The 17192-nt window shown below is 44.6% G+C and overlaps 6 protein-coding genes across 6 annotated transcripts; 4 read left to right on the top strand and 2 right to left on the bottom strand.

The window, feature by feature from the left end:
* Positions 1–604: 604 nt before the first annotated feature.
* V865_002361 (4-aminobutyrate aminotransferase) lies at positions 605–2853 on the top strand (the record flags this gene model as incomplete). Its single annotated transcript, XM_066226162.1, has 9 exons — positions 605–766; positions 836–905; positions 989–1098; positions 1301–1451; positions 1522–1605; positions 1680–1801; positions 1885–2018; positions 2092–2404; positions 2491–2853. 9 exons carry the CDS (start codon positions 605–607, stop codon positions 2851–2853), a joined length of 1509 nt encoding a protein of 502 aa, XP_066082259.1.
* Positions 2854–3249: 396 nt separating this feature from the next.
* On the top strand, positions 3250–3603 carry V865_002360 (uncharacterized protein; the record flags this gene model as incomplete). The annotated part of the gene is made up of 1 exon (XM_066226161.1): positions 3250–3603. One exon carries the CDS (start codon positions 3250–3252, stop codon positions 3601–3603), a length of 354 nt encoding a protein of 117 aa, XP_066082258.1.
* A 199-nt stretch (positions 3604–3802) lies between these two features.
* On the bottom strand, positions 3803–4700 carry V865_002359 (uncharacterized protein; the record flags this gene model as incomplete). The annotated part of the gene is made up of 4 exons (XM_066226160.1): positions 3803–3925; positions 4070–4258; positions 4345–4472; positions 4526–4700. The coding sequence occupies 4 exons, from the start codon at positions 4698–4700 to the stop codon at positions 3803–3805; spliced, it is 615 nt and encodes a 204-aa protein (XP_066082257.1).
* A 467-nt stretch (positions 4701–5167) lies between these two features.
* Positions 5168–8885, top strand: V865_002358 (uncharacterized protein; the record flags this gene model as incomplete). The annotated part of the gene is made up of 15 exons (XM_066226159.1): positions 5168–5235; positions 5303–5540; positions 5606–5628; positions 5687–5747; positions 5831–6067; positions 6138–6266; positions 6328–6512; positions 6566–6803; positions 6862–6959; positions 7012–7105; positions 7159–7241; positions 7320–7533; positions 7590–7700; positions 7766–7882; positions 7950–8885. 15 exons carry the CDS (start codon positions 5168–5170, stop codon positions 8883–8885), a joined length of 2832 nt encoding a protein of 943 aa, XP_066082256.1.
* Positions 8886–9365: 480 nt separating this feature from the next.
* On the bottom strand, positions 9366–13167 carry V865_002357 (uncharacterized protein; the record flags this gene model as incomplete). Its single annotated transcript, XM_066226158.1, has 20 exons — positions 9366–9966; positions 10035–10118; positions 10193–10222; positions 10299–10474; positions 10544–10575; positions 10634–10669; positions 10734–10835; positions 10893–11110; positions 11184–11282; positions 11345–11576; positions 11645–11823; positions 11879–11913; positions 11962–12062; positions 12123–12304; positions 12363–12413; positions 12469–12515; positions 12572–12594; positions 12649–12740; positions 12800–12988; positions 13049–13167. 20 exons carry the CDS (start codon positions 13165–13167, stop codon positions 9366–9368), a joined length of 2628 nt encoding a protein of 875 aa, XP_066082255.1.
* Positions 13168–13532: 365 nt separating this feature from the next.
* On the top strand, positions 13533–16555 carry V865_002356 (uncharacterized protein; the record flags this gene model as incomplete). The annotated part of the gene is made up of 8 exons (XM_066226157.1): positions 13533–13805; positions 13865–14019; positions 14079–14204; positions 14263–15079; positions 15138–15394; positions 15464–16187; positions 16261–16403; positions 16471–16555. 8 exons carry the CDS (start codon positions 13533–13535, stop codon positions 16553–16555), a joined length of 2580 nt encoding a protein of 859 aa, XP_066082254.1.
* Positions 16556–17192: the final 637 nt, after the last annotated feature.

Genomic DNA, 17192 nt, shown 5'->3' with positions numbered 1-17192 from the left:
CCCAATAGGTCATAGGAAGGAAGATAGGACCAAAGAAGACTTACCAGTACTCGGAACAGCCGAAAATTGAGTAAACTCGGGTAAATCCATAAATCGAGTAAAGGAATCTCGCCTACTCCCAAAGAGGAGAAAAACAACTCATCCTATCTACCTCCAACTTATCTATCGTTTAATCTGCTCCATTCATTGATACCATCAATTGATTGCCATTGCTATTGCTGTTACTACTGCTATTCCCTATCAATAAATTCCCACTTCGGTCTAATCCCATCACATCACCAGGTTGAGCATTGTCGTCTTCTCACTTTGTCGGGTTGGACTGCGTACTCATAGTTTTCATTCCCCTTCTTGTGTATATCTGATAAAAGAGGATTGAAGAAACACGACTTTGATTGAACCCCAATTTTGGTAGGATCATAGGTCATAGATCGTAGATCACCAATCGAAAAACACAAATAACTTCGGTCATCTCATGTCCCTGGTGTATGAGCAGTACAAGTACATACCCTCCTCGTAATCAAGTGTATATATACCGACACTACGACTCTAATCGACCTTCTTCGTTTCTGTCTTCCCAACCACAATAACCAAACTCGCAATCAAGATGTTCACTAGAGCTGTTCGATCCACTTCCAAGTCCACCCTTTCCCTTCGTACTCGATCCCTAGGGGTCAGAGCATTCTCATCAACAGATCTCATACCTGATGAACCTAGTGGACCATCTGTCAAGACCGACAAAGTTCCCGGACCAAAAGGTATTGCCGCTGTGAGTTTCTGTGGCTGTCATGCTACTCGCTGGTAGATATTTAGCTGATTATGAGTATGAGTGATATAGAGTAAAGAGATAGATACTTTTCAAGATCCAAGAACTCATGTGATCGTACCGAACTATGAGGAATCAAGTGGTAAGTCATATTAACCATGTCCTCTATCACTCAAGCCATGCAATGTAATTCATTTAATGACTGTGTGTATGTGTGTGTTATAGGAAATTACCTTGTGGACGCAGATGGGAATGTATTGTTAGATGTATTCGCTCAGATCTCATCTATAGCTTTGGGTTATAACGTTCCTGCGTTGTTGGAACTGGCAAAAACCGTGAGTCGGGGTAGTAACCCATCCTTTCTTCTTCATTGTAACAATTTACCATGTTACAAATAAAGAGACCTTGTTTTGCACCTTACCCCATAGAGTTAGCTCTTCTTGATACATTCCGCACCCCTTTCCTTTGAATTTCACGTGTCGTTGGACCACGATCTAGAATGAGAAGCTAACACCTGGTGTTGCACTGTTATATCAGGATGAGTTCGCCAAAGCAGCTATGAACCGACCTGCACTGGGATCTTTCCCACCTGTTCAATGGGCAGAATGGCTCAAAACCGGTTTATTGACCGTCCAACCTAAAGGCTTAGATCAATTGATAACCACCCTTTGTGGTTCTAGTGCGAATGGTATGTTCTATCACACCCCTCATCCTTTGGCAAAATATTCTAATCGTATTCTATCGATTTGAAATGGTAGAAACCGCTTTCAAGTGCTCTTTCATGGCTTATAGGCAGAGGGAAAGAGGTGGACCGGATGTACCATTCACAAAAGAGGAGATGGGTGAGTACAGATATACTAATCACACTACAGAATTCGCATGATGCTCTTGCTGATTATGAGTAATATACTTGTAGACTCATGTATGTCGAACCATTCACCTGGTGCACCTCAGCTATCCGTACTTTCCTTCAAATCCGGTTTCCACGGTAGATTGTTTGGTAGTTTGAGTGCTACGAGGAGTAAAGCTATACATAAGGTGGGTGATCGTATCAAGCAGACAATATTTTGCTTGTATCCCGTTCAACTATGTGCTGATTCTGCCTTGATGCTCGTCGACAGGTCGACATACCTGCATTTGATTGGCCTGCTGCCCCATTCCCAGAATTGAAATACCCACTCAGTGAGCATGTCCAGGAGAACGAAGCCGAGGAGAAGAGATGTTTGGAGGAGTATGAGAAGATTTTGATTGAAAGGTACGTCCTGCGTCATACATGATCTCATCGCTATATTTTCACTCATTATTCCTACTTTCGTATGTATATACAGCAAATCAACTCGACCCGTCGCAGCTGTGATCATTGAACCTATCTTATCAGAAGGTGGAGATCGACATGCCTCCAACAACTACTTCCGACAACTTCGACTGATCGCCAAGAAGCACGGGGCATTCTTCATTGCTGACGAGGTCCAGACCGGTGTAGGAGCTACAGGTACTTTCTGGGCTCACGAGAAATGGGGCTTGAAAGAAGGGGAGGAACCTGATTTCGTGACGTTCAGTAAAAAGATGCAAGCTGCTGGAGTGTTCCATAAGAAGGAGACTAGACCCAATGCTCCGTATAGAAACTACAATACTTGGATGGTGAGTTGGTTCTTACTTTATAGACCAAACATTTGTCTATGAAGAGAATGAAAGCTGATGACGATGATCTTGATTTGAGTGTATAGGGTGATCCTGTCAGAGCATTACAAGCTAGAGAGATGATCCGACTTATCAAATCCCACGACCTAGTCTCTCATACTGCTTCTACAGGTCTGAACTTGGCATCATCCTTCAAATCGCTGTTTGGCTCGAGTGTAGCTCAAGGTAAAATCATGAATTTCAGAGGTGAAGGTGATGGAACGTATCTTGCGTGGGATATGGCCTCTCCAGCTCAGAGGGATACATTCTTAGGCAAGATGAGGAACAACGGTGTCCAGATTGGTGGATGTGGTGATCAGACGGTTAGGTTGAGACCTACTTTGACTTTTGGTGAGAAACATGCTGAGGTACTGGTTGGTACCGTTGAGAAGGTACTTAAGGAGTTATAGTGTTTTGGTGAATTAGGTCGAAGTGGTTGTTGTTGCATAAGTTCATATTATCGCTTTTGGAATATGTAGGACTGGATGATGAGCATATACATATATGAGTATGGGTCACGAACATGAATACATGCATAAGTCATAGGTACATATACGTTCAGAGGATGGATATGAAGACAAGATAAGAGAAATAAGATGACGTAATGATTTGGTATCCACCTAGCCTTTCTTGAGGAATGACTGATTACTCATCAAACCAAACATGAACATGGTATATATGGTATATATGGTATACGGTATGCATCGATTTGCTGAACTTCCTAACCTTCCACCTACGCAGACACAGACCCATTCGTCATCTTCCTGTGAGAATCCTAGGATCCGAAAAATACCAGGACACCAAAGATGCCCTCCATCACCTCAGACTTAGACCTCGAGAAGCATTATCGTTCCTATATCGATGCCATAAACACTATCACCTCGCTCCCTTCCTCTGTCCTCGACCGCTACTTGGGAGAGAAGATTATCAACCATAATGATCGAGCACTGTCGCCAGAGCAATACCACCAGCTCATCATACCTAAATCTGTCTTCAAGGTTGAGGACGTAGTAACCAGTGTGGGAGATAGAAGGGTAGCATCGAGGTTGGAAATTGCTCTTGGAGATGGAACGGGCAGGGTGGTGAAGGAACATGTTTTTTATCTGTTCGATGAGAATTGGAGAATTGTAAGAGTCTGGAGTATGGTTGAAGGATTATAGATCAGTGGTCATTGGATGTTGTGGCTCTGATCTGATTGGACTTGTTGTACCTCTGGGAAGGATGAATTATATTGCGATACCTATAGGGTACTGTATAGTTGGATATTCACAAGGACGAAGCCATGACGATAAATACAACAATGTAATTGTACAACAGCTTGTATATAGTTATACGGATATCTCCTAGAACGATTCCTTTTTAATCATCCCTCCATGCTACCTCACCCCTTGACCATCTCTCAGCCCAGATCGCACGCTTGTGATACGTCTTTCGAGCAGCTTTGAAACCGTTGATAAAGTCTTCTATCGCTTTGCTTTGGTTCTGCGACGAAGAAGGTATCTTGAATCAGCTTTGAAAGAATAATAGTACTGGAAATTCGGAAAGAGCAGAAGAAAGATCGATGACACTGCCAATTGTCTAGTATGCGTACATACCATGCGGACAGAGCAGACAACATAAACTTACCCTATCTCCTCCAGAAACAGGTGTACTCGTCCCCTCTGCACCAGGCAAAGGCGAATCAACCCTCGATCCAGGTAAACTAGCACCTGCTGATCTACCTTCTATGAAAGCCGAAGCTATCTTTTCTGATAGTTCATCTTGGGCAGTAAGCGAATGGCGTAATCGTAAATGAAGGAACGAAGGCCTATTACGCTGTTGTATAGAATCATTCATTAGTATTAACTCCCTAAAGTTTATTTGTATATCTATACCATATTAGCAAGTAGACAGCGACCCACTTGATATAGATTCGCTTGAGCTTTTTCAATATCTGTCCATTTCCTCTTCAACCCCTCGGCGTAGGCGTACGATTGAGCAGTAGCGTCTCGAAGAGCTATCAACTCATCCCTCAATTCGATATTACGTTCTACAAAAAGCGCAATCAGCTATCTTTCCACGACAAGCTGAAACACAACATACTAGCAATCTCATCATTCTCCCTTCCCAGCTTCTCTACTTCCGCTGCTAATTCCTTGACTTCAGGTAAGGAGAATAAGAAAGCCTCTGTGAGCTCGGGTGAGGAAAGGAGATCTTTGAGGAAAGAAGGCGGGTATTGAGCTAGGGATGGGAACTGTTGTACGAGCGGGGTTGACATCGTTGGTATGTGTGTTTGCTTGTAAATCTGTTGCTGAGTATGCAAAGATGATGATGGGATGTTATATCGTCGATCTTGGATGGCTATATGACGAATGGAGCGCAAGGAGGGGGGTGGTGGTTCATGCGGCGGTGATCACCGATTGACAGTGTGCAGTGTGTGTGTGTGTGCCCCACCCCACGTCTCACCCCCTATGCATCCGCACATCATTATCATTTCCAGGTGAAACTCAATTCATCACTCGCAGATCCCACATAGACAGTCGTATCCTGTGTAGATTGATCATGACACCCCGACAAGTAGTATAGTAACATACATAGCTCTGACATTGATACACACAAGCATATAGATTCTCCAAATACCTCCACAGAAAAGAGCGCATTCGTAGCCAGCTCATCGATCAACTCTTCCTTGACGTCATTCATCATCCATCATTACCATTTATCGATCCGTTTGAAACGCTCAACATGGTCACTTCGGCATCTGGCTCATCGAGGAAAGATGAGCTGCTGAATGAGAACTTCGTAAATGAGGAGTAAGTCTGCGATAATCCCTTCCCAAGAACCAACTCTGTAGCTGAGACATCAATCGGGGGAATTTAGACACTTGAGAGCATTCGCCTCTGCTCTTTCGATCAACGATACCTTCACCAACGAGGGAGAGGCTTCGCCCCTCTCACCGAGATCACCTCCTGTACCTCTCGACTCACCAGGTATAGGCACCTCGTCATCATCGAGATTGCAGCCTACAACATGGAAGTATGGTCCGGATAATGGGTCGTTACAGAGTGGAGGCGGGGGTGAGAGGGTAGAGAGATTGACAGCTACTTCTGATTTTGCTGTGAGTGAGCGATCGAGCTTCCTCTCTTTTGGAGCATAACATAGACTGATAGCTACCCCTATTAGCCTATACATCAACGTGTCTCCAAGTGAGTATCATCATGATCGGAAAGAAGAAGGGTTAGATGCTAAATGAGCGAGCTATAGGAGACGTGCACGTACCTCGAATCAAGGATTGACATACCATCTGATACGATGGCCGCTTTTGGTATGTGATCAATACTTATCCATCATTATTTCCAGTAGGAAGAGTGTGAAATCTGAATTGTGTTTGATCGTTTTGCGATATAGGGCTTCTTCTTCACCATCATCTACTTTGAATTCTTAACTTACGTGATCACTCGACAAGTGGTAAACGTATTTGAATGGTTAGTAGCATGGCGAGGACCGAAAGTGAAGCTTAGGAGAGATCTGAGGAACGCAAAGACATACGAAGAATGGATCGATGCAGCTAAGAAGTTGGATAGTAATTTGGGGTTTGATGAGTGGAAAGAAACTGAGGAAGACTCGTATTTCGATTATACACTGGTAAATCATCGGCTGCATGAAGATTCCCTTTTAGGTAGGAAACATAGCTGATATAGTACAATGTCTGCAGGTGAAAAGAGTGAAACGAACTCTGACGAAATTGAGAGCTTCAAACGATGCAAGGGGTTTGATGGATGCCTTGGCCGTTTGTGTGAGAAGTAATTTTGCAGGTACGGAGAGTGTCAAGATGTACAGTGAGGTAAGCTGAAAAAAGTCCCTTTCTGTTGGACCGTTAGCTAACGATATTCAATTGAATCTAGACCTTTTTTGGTACAAAGCGATTGATCGAAGAACACGTCAATGAAGTTGCAGCATGTCTTGACTTCGTTCGTACTGCTTCCGACGTATCGTTAGAAGAGAAAAGAGCTTTCTTCAGAGCTATCAACAAGCATTATGGAGCGAGTGCTTTATGTCTATCTGGGGGAGCTTCTTTCGGATATTATCAGTATGTCCCATCAAATATTCAAGTACGGCAGCTCACAGTAAACATAATTATAGCTTCGGTGTGGTAAAAGCCTTCCTTGATGCCGATCTCTTGCCTAGAGTAATCACTGGTACCTCCGCCGGTGGTCTTATCGCATCACTCTTATGTACGAGAACAGACGATGAGCTCAAAGAACTGCTCATCCCCGAGCTGGCGGATAAGATCACCGCTTGTGAAGATCCATTCCGGGTATGGTTCAAGAGGCTGAGGCAGACTGGTGCGAGATTTGATACCGTGACTTGGGCGAGAAAGGTATGTCTACTCAATTACTGTGTATGCTCGGTATTGGTGATTGATCAGCTTGGTGTAGTCAATGTGGTTTACCCGTGGAAGTATGACATTTAAAGAGGCGTACGAAAGGACAGGAAGGGCTCTAAACATTTCTGTAGTACCATCTGATAGGCACTCGTGAGTGTCCCTTCCATCATCTAGCTTCTTATACAACTAACAGAACGATCAGGCCGACAATTCTGCTCAATCATCTCACAGCGCCAAACTGTCTCATCTGGTCAGCTAACCTCGCAAGTGCTGCTGTACCCGGAATCCTAAACCCTGTGAGCTACATAACACTTGTCGATTGCACAAGTCTGAGCTGACAGTCTGTTAGGTCGTGCTTATGGCTAAAGACCGTAATGGAAATGTCAAACCTCATAACCTGGGAGGATCGCGATTCAAAGATGGTAGTTTGAGGTTAGTCGTTGGGTCCATGAAGGGGAATATGAAGGGGAATATGAAGGGGAATATGAAGCAGCTGACCGTTATGCGTAGGGAGGATATACCTCTTGGATCGTTACACACGCAATTCAACTGTAACTTCTCCATCGTATCTCAGACAAACCCACACATCCACCTGTTCTTCTTCGCTCCTCGAGGATCTGTAGGTAGACCAGTCGCTCATAGGAAAGGGAAAGGATGGAGAGGTGGATTTATCTTGTCTGCATTGGAATCGTACATCAAATTAGACCTTTCCAAGCATTTCAAGGTGAGTATAATACGACTTCCTCAGCGAGTTACACAGGCTGATATTACCGATGAAAGGTGATACGTGATCTAGATCTTATGCCTCAGATCCTGCAAAGCGACTGGAGTGGCGTTTTCCTCCAGAGATTTTCAGGGGATCTTACCCTTACACCTAGGACAACCATCAGAGTGCGTGTCACTCATCGTTTTCTCGTCTGGTAAAGCAACACATACATACTGACTGTTATTATCAGGACTGGTTCCGTATACTCTCTGATCCAGACCGGAATGAAATGGACCACATGCTCAAAGTGGGTCAGAGAGTCACTTGGCCAGCTTTGAGAATGGTCAAGAACAGAATGACCATCGAAGTGAGTTCTGATATTCTCGTTCTCGTTGTGGGTCAGAATTACTGGCTGACATCAGTGACTATTGTAGCGCGCAATCTTGAGAGGACGAACGGAAGTCCGTTCGGCAATTCATCGAGATCGAACTTCGAACGATATCACTTCTCCACCCAAGGATTCCGGTGGATTGAGAATACCAGATATCATCCCACTTGAATCTGATGTGGATGCGGGTTTCGCCAGTCGAACACGTCGTGCGAGAGGTGCGAAGGGCATTGGTGGATTGGGAATCACCACTACACCTGAACCTCAATCTGTTAGCACCAGTGGTAATGGTGGATTAGGATTATCCCAAACTACTAGGAGAAGAAAGAATACACCGAGAAGAAGAAGAGCCAGTGAAGTATTTGCGATAGATTCAGATGAAGTGGAAGATCAATTGTTATCACCTTCTGCAAACCGGTCTAGAGGTATTACCCCAGAAATCAGCACAAATACGGCGAAAAGAGGATATTCGATAAATTTAGGAGATACCCTCCGACATGTTAGAGCTCCATCATTATCTGCTTTAAGTTCATCCTTCAGATCCATCAGACAATCTTCAATATCACCATCATCTGAAGACCCCCCTCTTGTCCCAAGAAACTCAGGAGATCCGCCCAAGGTGAAATCGCAATTATCGATCACACGATGGTTTGGAGGTGCGTCGGACTCTTCGTCGGAGAATGATGAAGATGACGATGATGGATATGATTGGAGGAATGATCAACAGGCTAGATCAGCTTCGGATGATGATGAAGAGGAAGAAGAATTAGGGGGACAATACGGGGAAACAGGGGTGGAACCTATCCCAGGTGGTGAGAGGGTTAGTCAAGAACAGATTGACTCATCCGCTGCGGATGGCGCTGGTGTATCATCTCGGATGAGGAATGGAAATGGAGATGAACAGATGTCGTCTTCGGGAGAATCGAGATTAGGGTTGGGGTTGGGGAATACACCACCTCAACAAGATGCTATGACGCATTAAAGGGACAGACAAGTGGATAAGAGCAGGGCTAAAAATTATCGATCAACTGCATTTAGGACAGACATCGTAGGTTACACTGGATGCTTGTGCAGCACTAAGGGGATGCAAAGTGAAATAAAGTAGAATTTAGGATGGGAATGGAAGAAAGTCATAGAAAATGAATGAAACATGAACATAAATATCATTATTTTATTGTATGTATACTAGAGTATCAGACTGGGTTGTAGATAGATGTATAAGTATCGGGTTGGCATTTAACGCATGAAATATTCTTCTTGCTTGGTTACAATCCATAACTTCACTTCGATATGGGGATTTATCTATTTACACATACGAGTACACTGTACAACAAAAGGAAAGTTAAGTGCGACATATAAGAGCTATCTATCCCAGACCGACAAACGAAATGGCTCAATCTACTCGTAATCCCTACTACTTCTTTCAATAGCACCAAATCAAGATAAATTATGAGAACATATATTATTGTGCTACATTACTTTTCAGCCAGTTTTCATAGTAACCCAAATTTACTTTACCCAATTCATCTAATTTGGTTATATCTACTGATGTGATCGCAGATTCATCTTTATTTATCAATAGATTATCATTCGTGTTCGTGGTGGATAACCAATTTGAAGGATTCAATCCTAAACCTAGACTATTGACATTTGTGTTTGTGTTTGTGTTTGTGTTGGTCGTATATTGATTGAAAATGTTCATATTATTGGATTCGCTATCATGCTGATGATCGAATTCACCTTGAAACAATTTCGATACTTTGATATACAACTGTAAATCTTTTTCTTCACCTATTGTATTCGACTCGAGCTCTTCAGAAGAGTGATATTGAGTATACCATTCGTAATCCTTGATGCGTTTGTCTAAATCTGGTGGATTGAGTAAAGAAGCGACCATTGTCTCCAATGGGTGAGGCGGGTGATTATGGGTATGAGCTTGTGTGTGGTGATCATGTTTGGGTTGATCGTCTGATTGAGGAATGTTGGAAGACTGCTGAGTGGATAGGGAGGTAGAGCCTGGAACGGGTACTGGTACAGCCCATCGACGAGCTACACGGTGCGTCCTGAAGGGATATAAAGGGATGCGATCAGGTTGGTTGTTTATTGTGTGTATTCAACGAAGCGAACGTACGATGAATAATGGGTTGCTGGAGATCCCAATTCTGCAGATACTCGAGACTCGAATGGACTAGCAAGCATCTCATTCTTGGGTTTACTGCGTAGGCGGAGCCATTTTGTCAGCTAAGAATATGGCAAAGGTGCGCATAAATCTCATCCTGCTTGACTCACGCATGAAATCTGGTGGTCGAATTCATCGTGCTAGAACAAGGTATGCGATTCAGCATCTATCTTCCGTTCGATTCCTCTGGGTGTTTTGCTCTATTCAATCACTCACAAGGCGTACAATCTTCCGAATTGACTTAGGATATGAGGCTTGTAGTACTCCTTGTATACCTGATTGATGGGAGCCAGCTCATCAGATTTGGGTTCTTCCAAGTGTGAGGGGGTGAACCATTGCTTGTAGTTCGGTCGAGCCAAGTCATACGTGGGGGGTGAAGGCTGGACACCGAGCTGGGAAGGTTGTCATTGAGGATCAGCTCTTCGAAGTAACCTCACCCAGTCTGTTCAAGTCAGACTTACGAATAAGTTGATCGCCGACTGCTTATCGGCATCTTTGTTATCGGCACGTATCAGCATAGCCAATTTGTCAGAATCGGAGTCTTAACTTACCAAGCATAGAATTGTTGTAAAACCGTCTGATGTTTTCTGTTCACTCGACTCAGCTACTCAATCTGGCGAAGGCCACATTCTCCGAACGAAAGCTGCTTACCTAACAGATCCCTCGAATGACTACTCCACTGAGCGGCTTTCGTCCTCCTATACGTATCCACCCTATTGACCAGAGCACTTCCAGTATACTGCCATGCGAGAGCTGTTTCGGCTCACTTGTCAGCTGGATCCACTTATTGTTGTATTCAGCTGTACTCACTATCTCCGTGATCATGATACATCTCCGTTAGGACGTCGACAGCATCGCATGAAAATGGTAGATGCGGTGTGCCTATCAGTCCCAATGCATATAGCTGATGACCAAATGCTCGTTTGGCAATCGCGAATTGCGCTGCATTCGTCCGATCTAAGCAGTCTACACAGTTCACTCGAAGGATACCATGTTGTAACAAGGGTTTATCACGATGGGGACTAGTTCTATGGAAGGTCAAGATCAGTTGAGAGTCTTCTTCAGTCGGATTCGACAGCTGGAGATCGAAAAGCGACTTACCCTACCTCGTTCCTTGCTGGACCACCATGGAAGAAATTCGTAGCTTGTAGAGCTTCCTCGCATATATCTTCCAAAACGCCCATAACATCTTGATGACCACTAGCATTCGAGAATCAGACATTAGCTACCATGAAAGCATATTGGCACGTGATGAAGCGAACCTTTTAGCAGCCTGGGCCATATCCCAAGCTATATATGTCATCTTCTTCCCCTCGGGCAAGAACTGGTTGAGGTATTCTACACATTGACCATATTCTGCTAATAGCTTGCTTTCCCTCGGTACCGTCTCTCGAGATTTTATCAAATTCAAGATGAAGATCGGTGCACCGTATCGACCAAGGAGATCATCGAAGTGTTTAGCAGCAGGTGTGTAAAAGGGGTCTTTGATCGTGACTGGGAAAGCACAAAATTATCAGTCTGCATGCATGTAACAACTTTGGGAATCAACAGGTATAACTTACTTTCTATAGGTGGCCTAGGTGTCATCTGATTACTTTCCTGATGCCACATGACAGGTATACTACCCCTATACTGTAGGAAACTTGTATATGCTCCATATCCAGCTCCATAATCAGATAATGGGTGTACATCATCAGATTTGTTGCGAGTACCAAAGGGAGTTGACAATGGTTCAGATACTCTGTTACAGGTCATGATCAGCTGATTCACTCATGGGTCAATGGCAGCTTACTCACATCTGTTCAGTCTCAACTTCATTTGCTACATGTCCCTGCTGTATCGTCAGCTACCATATGAAGCGAGACACGAAATAGCTTACATGTTCGTTCGCACCTCTAGTCAAGAATCTCGCTCCGGCATAATGTCTTGACCTTCTCGCTATCAATGTCAGGTAGACAGTCCTTGTGAAGACGTTGATCTCTGTATGAATATACCATGTAAGCTGGCTTGCATCTAATCACACCAATGAATACAGCTTACTGGCTTGATCCAAAAATCCGTATATGAGTGGCAATACCCATTTACTCCTCCCTTTCGGGTCTTCCAGATCGAAAGCAGGGGAAAGGAGATAATGGTTCCACATGAATCTGGTATTCCAGCGGCGGTTGGAGGGAGATACAGTCAAGTTGGTCTGAAGCGAATTGGTGATGTCGTAAGAGTATCTATCAAACAAAGTGATCAACTTTCCTGTGGTAGTCAGATGGGAGTAAAGGGACGTACGAAAAATAGAAATTCTTGGTCAGATCGACATGTTGAAAAGTGTGTAGCATCCTATGACAAAATCAGCTAAGAGACGCTTCGCACTGCAATGGTTTAGGCAGCTCACTTGGTTTCTTGGGCTGTACGTTCCGATTTGCTGGCGATTGTGATGAGCTTCATCCACTTGTTAGTTGTTGCGCTGTCAAAGGTGTGGGCGTTAGATAACTAACCGTTGTTTCGTCGCAATGGTAAACTGGGACAAGAACGACTATCAGCTACTTGAACTACTTGAAGGTCGATAGCTCACTGTAATGTCCTCCCAGCAGTCCCACCACAGATCTCTTGGTGATTAGGATAAGATACCATCCGGCGGTGAATTTAACGAAACCGACAATACCACTGTCATATCATCATTATCAACAAGCTCTGAATAGCTGTTGCGGTGGAAGGTAACTCACTGGAATTCCAGTACTTTCTCAAGTCCTCCTTGACTCTTGTTACCATCTTGGACCATCCTCAGTAGTAAGTCCAACTCAGCGCTATCATACACCGTCGCATCTTCCACTACATTCAATACAGTAGGGTCCGTCCGATCGATTTTGAGTACTCGGTGTGTATCAGCCGTCGAGGCGGTTATGTAGAATCGACTAGGAGAGCAAGTATCAGCTATGGAATCAAGGATATGGTGGATCACTTAGCTGACAGACCTTTTGGTCTCGAACAGAGTGAATTTGGATAATGAGTTGAGGGCATGCGGATCATCGTTCTCGTCTAGGTCGGCTTGAATGGAATCGTGCGGCGGCGGTGGGGGTACATCGGTTGACATCTTGGTGATCCGCTTCTGTCGAGCTCACTTCACGACAAAGCGGTCACAGAATTCACTCGGGGACTGATGGGGTCGGTTTCATAGGTGATTCGTCTGGTATTTGATGGTCATACAATCGTAACTAGGATGAATATGAATCAACAAAGGGGAGGGGAGGTGGTCGTGCAGGTGGAGGAATTAACGCGAATGACGGAATCAAATTCCAACCACCATCACTCTCGTATAGGTCACTACTGCATCAAATGGATTCTCTCTCCTCTCTTCATCATGTTGAGACTTCAACCAATACCCGCAACCATTCGAGTCAGCTCGGTAGGGCAGTCCGTATCGCAGTAGCTGGGCTGAATCACTCACGGCATATCACGATGACTCAGACGATACCATTTTCCCTTCCTTTCCTGCGCTCCCACTCGATATTCATCCCTCCTTCCTCCTCTTCGACCTCCACATCGCAAGATGGCGATTGGGAACTGGTCGACAAACCTACAGATGATCTCGTAGGGCAGAAATATGGGAGGATGGTGATGCGTGATAAGGATCTGCTGGTAGCTATGGGAAAGGAGATTAGGATGATGTCTCTAGCTGGAGGTGGGGAAGGCGGCTGGGAGGTCAAGGATGGTAAAGCTGGAAGTTACAAGGTATGTTGACAATGTCAAACTAGATGACAACACGAGCTGACAGTATATCATATGGTTAGACACTGAAGTCGCAGAATTTGAACTTCCCCATACATCATCTTATCCCCAACCCCAATGGGAGGCTATTAGCTGTAGTGGGACATCATCAAGTCGTGGTTCTCGTATTACCCAAGAGCAGCTATTCTAGCTCTTCTTCAGCAGAGGTCGATTGCCGGTAAGCTGAATCTTCGTTGACTGCTGTCTTGATTAAAGCTCACTCTGCTCAATCAATAGAGCCATACCGGTTGACGAATTTCAGTTCTCTCCTTCATCAAACGATGCTATAACCAAAGTAGCATGGCATCCATGGGGCGAAGGTGGAAATTCCTTATGGGTTTTGACAGCTGATGGTAAACTTCGGTGAGTGATTCTTTCCCATACCACGATATACATACTCATATCGCATGGGTATATATAGGGAATACGATATAAATCAACCTCACGACGCAGTCCAAACATTCAACTTCCTCCCATCAACTTCAGCATCATCATCATCCAAATTTACCGCTATCGACCCTTTATCTCGCTACGCCACATCTTTCGCCTTTTCCATCGGCTCCATCGACTTCTCGCCATTGATGGTTTATGTGTTGCTTGCGAATGGAGATATATACAGCATGGGTCCAATTCTCCCCTTACATACTGAAATGCCTATACGGTATTTACAAGCATTGAAAGCGTACTCCGAAACGAAATTAGCCAAGATTCAAAATGAGGCTAGGGATGTGTTTGGAGCTGGTCAAGCAGGCTTGGGAAGAGCGACTTTCCAAGCTCAATGGGTAGAATCGTTAGTGAAACAAGTGAAAATTGCCGAGCAGCAGAAGAAGGATGAATCAAGCTACGAATCTCCAACAACGAGACGAACAAGTTTACTAAGTCGTTCAATCAGTGTACGATCTACTGATACTTCGACTAAAAGCAGACCTGCCGAAGGGACCGTCAGAGTTCATCCGCCTCATTTGACTGAATCAGGTGGTCCAGCCCCAGGAGCGCATAGAGCTTTACTGAGACAGGGTCCATTGGTCTATTCACTTGCACCGCAGGACATAGGGAATGGAGATGAAGATGATGAACAAGCTGCTACAGACCTGTACATCAGCCAAATACAGTCATCGGGAGAAGATGAAGAAGGAGGTGGAAGTGATGAAACGATCATTGCGATTGCTTGGTCCGGAGGGAGAGTGGATATAGGTTTAGAAGTTGAGAAACCCGAACCACGATGGTTTAGCTCGAGGGTAAGCTGGTTTCCCGATATCTCCACATGATGATAGTAGCTGATACTTCAATGTATAGGATCCATCCACATCGACACCTGTATTACCTGTGATCGAATCTATCGTACTACCATTCCCTCAATCAGACATCGATAGTCTCGGTAGCAATGCACCGACTTTCCTTCCTGATCCGCTGTACTGCGATGTGCTCTATGTCCAGCATAGCTTTGGTGTGGATTCAATCAATATCAGACCATGGCTAGAAGCATTGAGGAGGGATGACTCAGATGGGGAATTACCGGGAAGTAAGGTGGCCAGGCATGTTGAGACAGCAGGGTGAGTCATCTGACATGAGACCGAAGACTGTCCTGGTATCGACTTCAGCTGATGTGTTTATCATTTTAGATCCCCTGTGAAATCAATAATTGGATTGATCAATTTCTGCAACATCACCCTGGGATACGGCTTGCTGGCACTAGCTTCCTCAGGTCAAGCAGCCTTCGTCGAACTAGACTTGCGCGTGACGGATTCATCAAGTATCATACCTTCACCTACAAATCATTCTGAGAAACAACAACAATCGGATGAACCAGACTCACAATCGTTGTTGTTGGTTAAACCACTGAATTTCGATAAACTGATAAATTCCATACGTACCTCCAACACACCATATAATCCATCTCAACTCCTTAGACAGAGGATACCAGATTCCTCCAAACCTACTACGAACATTACACCAGACCATCTCAGGGTATTAGGTGAGATCTCAACGCAGGTCAGACAACGTACTCAATCGATCAGGAATGGATCGCAAAACATCGAAAACCGCTTAGATCTGCAGGTAAAGGAATTGCAAAGACAGATCAAGCTCCTCAAAGACTCTCAGGCGAAGATATCGAATCTGAAGAAAAACACGTCGATATCTCGCGCGGAAGAATTGTTGGCGAAGCAGGAACAGTTGAGTAACAAGTTGGATGCACTGGTCGGAAGGTTGACAGAGGAGTTCAAACCTGAATTAGGAGAACAGGAGAAGAAGTGGTTTGAGGAAATAGAAAAGTTGAAGGTTAGAGTCAGAGGAGGCAGTGGTATGGTCAGCAAAGGGAAATCACTGAATACGAAGAGTCAAATTGTAAGTCATATTACCTAAACTGTATTTCACACGTGATCATGAACGCTGATCGGTATCTTTGTCCACTTATCAGCTGAAAGAACAATTATTAGCTATCAAGCCTTTGCTGGCTGAATTGCAAACACATCAAACAGAAGTCCACTCGGCCCAGCAGTTGCCCAATCTGAATTACGGTAGTAAACAGCTTAAACCTCTAGAAGCTGCTTTGAGTGCAAGGTGAGTGAGATTGACATCACTGCGAATGCATACGCACCTTACCGCGAGCTGATTACAATTGACGTAGGTCTGAGGAGCTGAGGCGGTTGATTAGAAGGATGGAAATGTTGCATACGAGGGTTGAATCGTACAACGGAGCGGAAGACGACTGAATGTAGCATGTGGACGACCCATCTATGTCAACATGAATAAGTCTGTATGCATGATTGTGCTACTCCATGCATGTATTGACGTGAAATCATAAAATCGATCGATTCTGTGTTTGTCAAATCATTTGTTAGGCGTAATATCCATTTGTGGCGTCAGGATCCTTGTTCATCTCCAAGGTGGCACTCCTTTGACCTTGCATTCGAGTTGGAAGATGAAAGAGGCGAAATGCCTTTGAATATTTGAGCTATCTTCTTTTTGCTTTTTGCTTGTTCGTTGTGCGGAAAGCCACACCCACGAAATCACCGCGACCATTTCAATCCGCAAAAGTATGTCTTTCTAGAAAAATCACATTCAGGTCGCTAATCCGGTGTGGACTACCTAAAATGTGTTCCTATAGTCTCAAGGCGAGAGGGGCTAGGAGGTTGGAGGTTCAAGACCCCCTCTCGACCCCACTGCATAGGCTTGGCCAGCCAAAGCAGGCGTGATCACGTGAGCATGAGGATAAGCATGAGCATGAGTCCCCGGTCTGAGCGTCAGCATGAGCACATCAAGATTACCTCGGGTAACGGGTCGGGGGGCAGTAGTGGTATCCTCAACGCGAAATCAAGAACTACCACCCAAGCACCTGCGGGAGGATGG

This window comes from Kwoniella europaea, chromosome 1, assembly GCF_036810445.1.
Source record: "Kwoniella europaea PYCC6329 chromosome 1, complete sequence".
In the NCBI taxonomy this organism is placed as follows: domain Eukaryota; kingdom Fungi; phylum Basidiomycota; class Tremellomycetes; order Tremellales; family Cryptococcaceae; genus Kwoniella; species Kwoniella europaea.
This window is presented reverse-complemented; position numbering and strand designations above follow the sequence as displayed.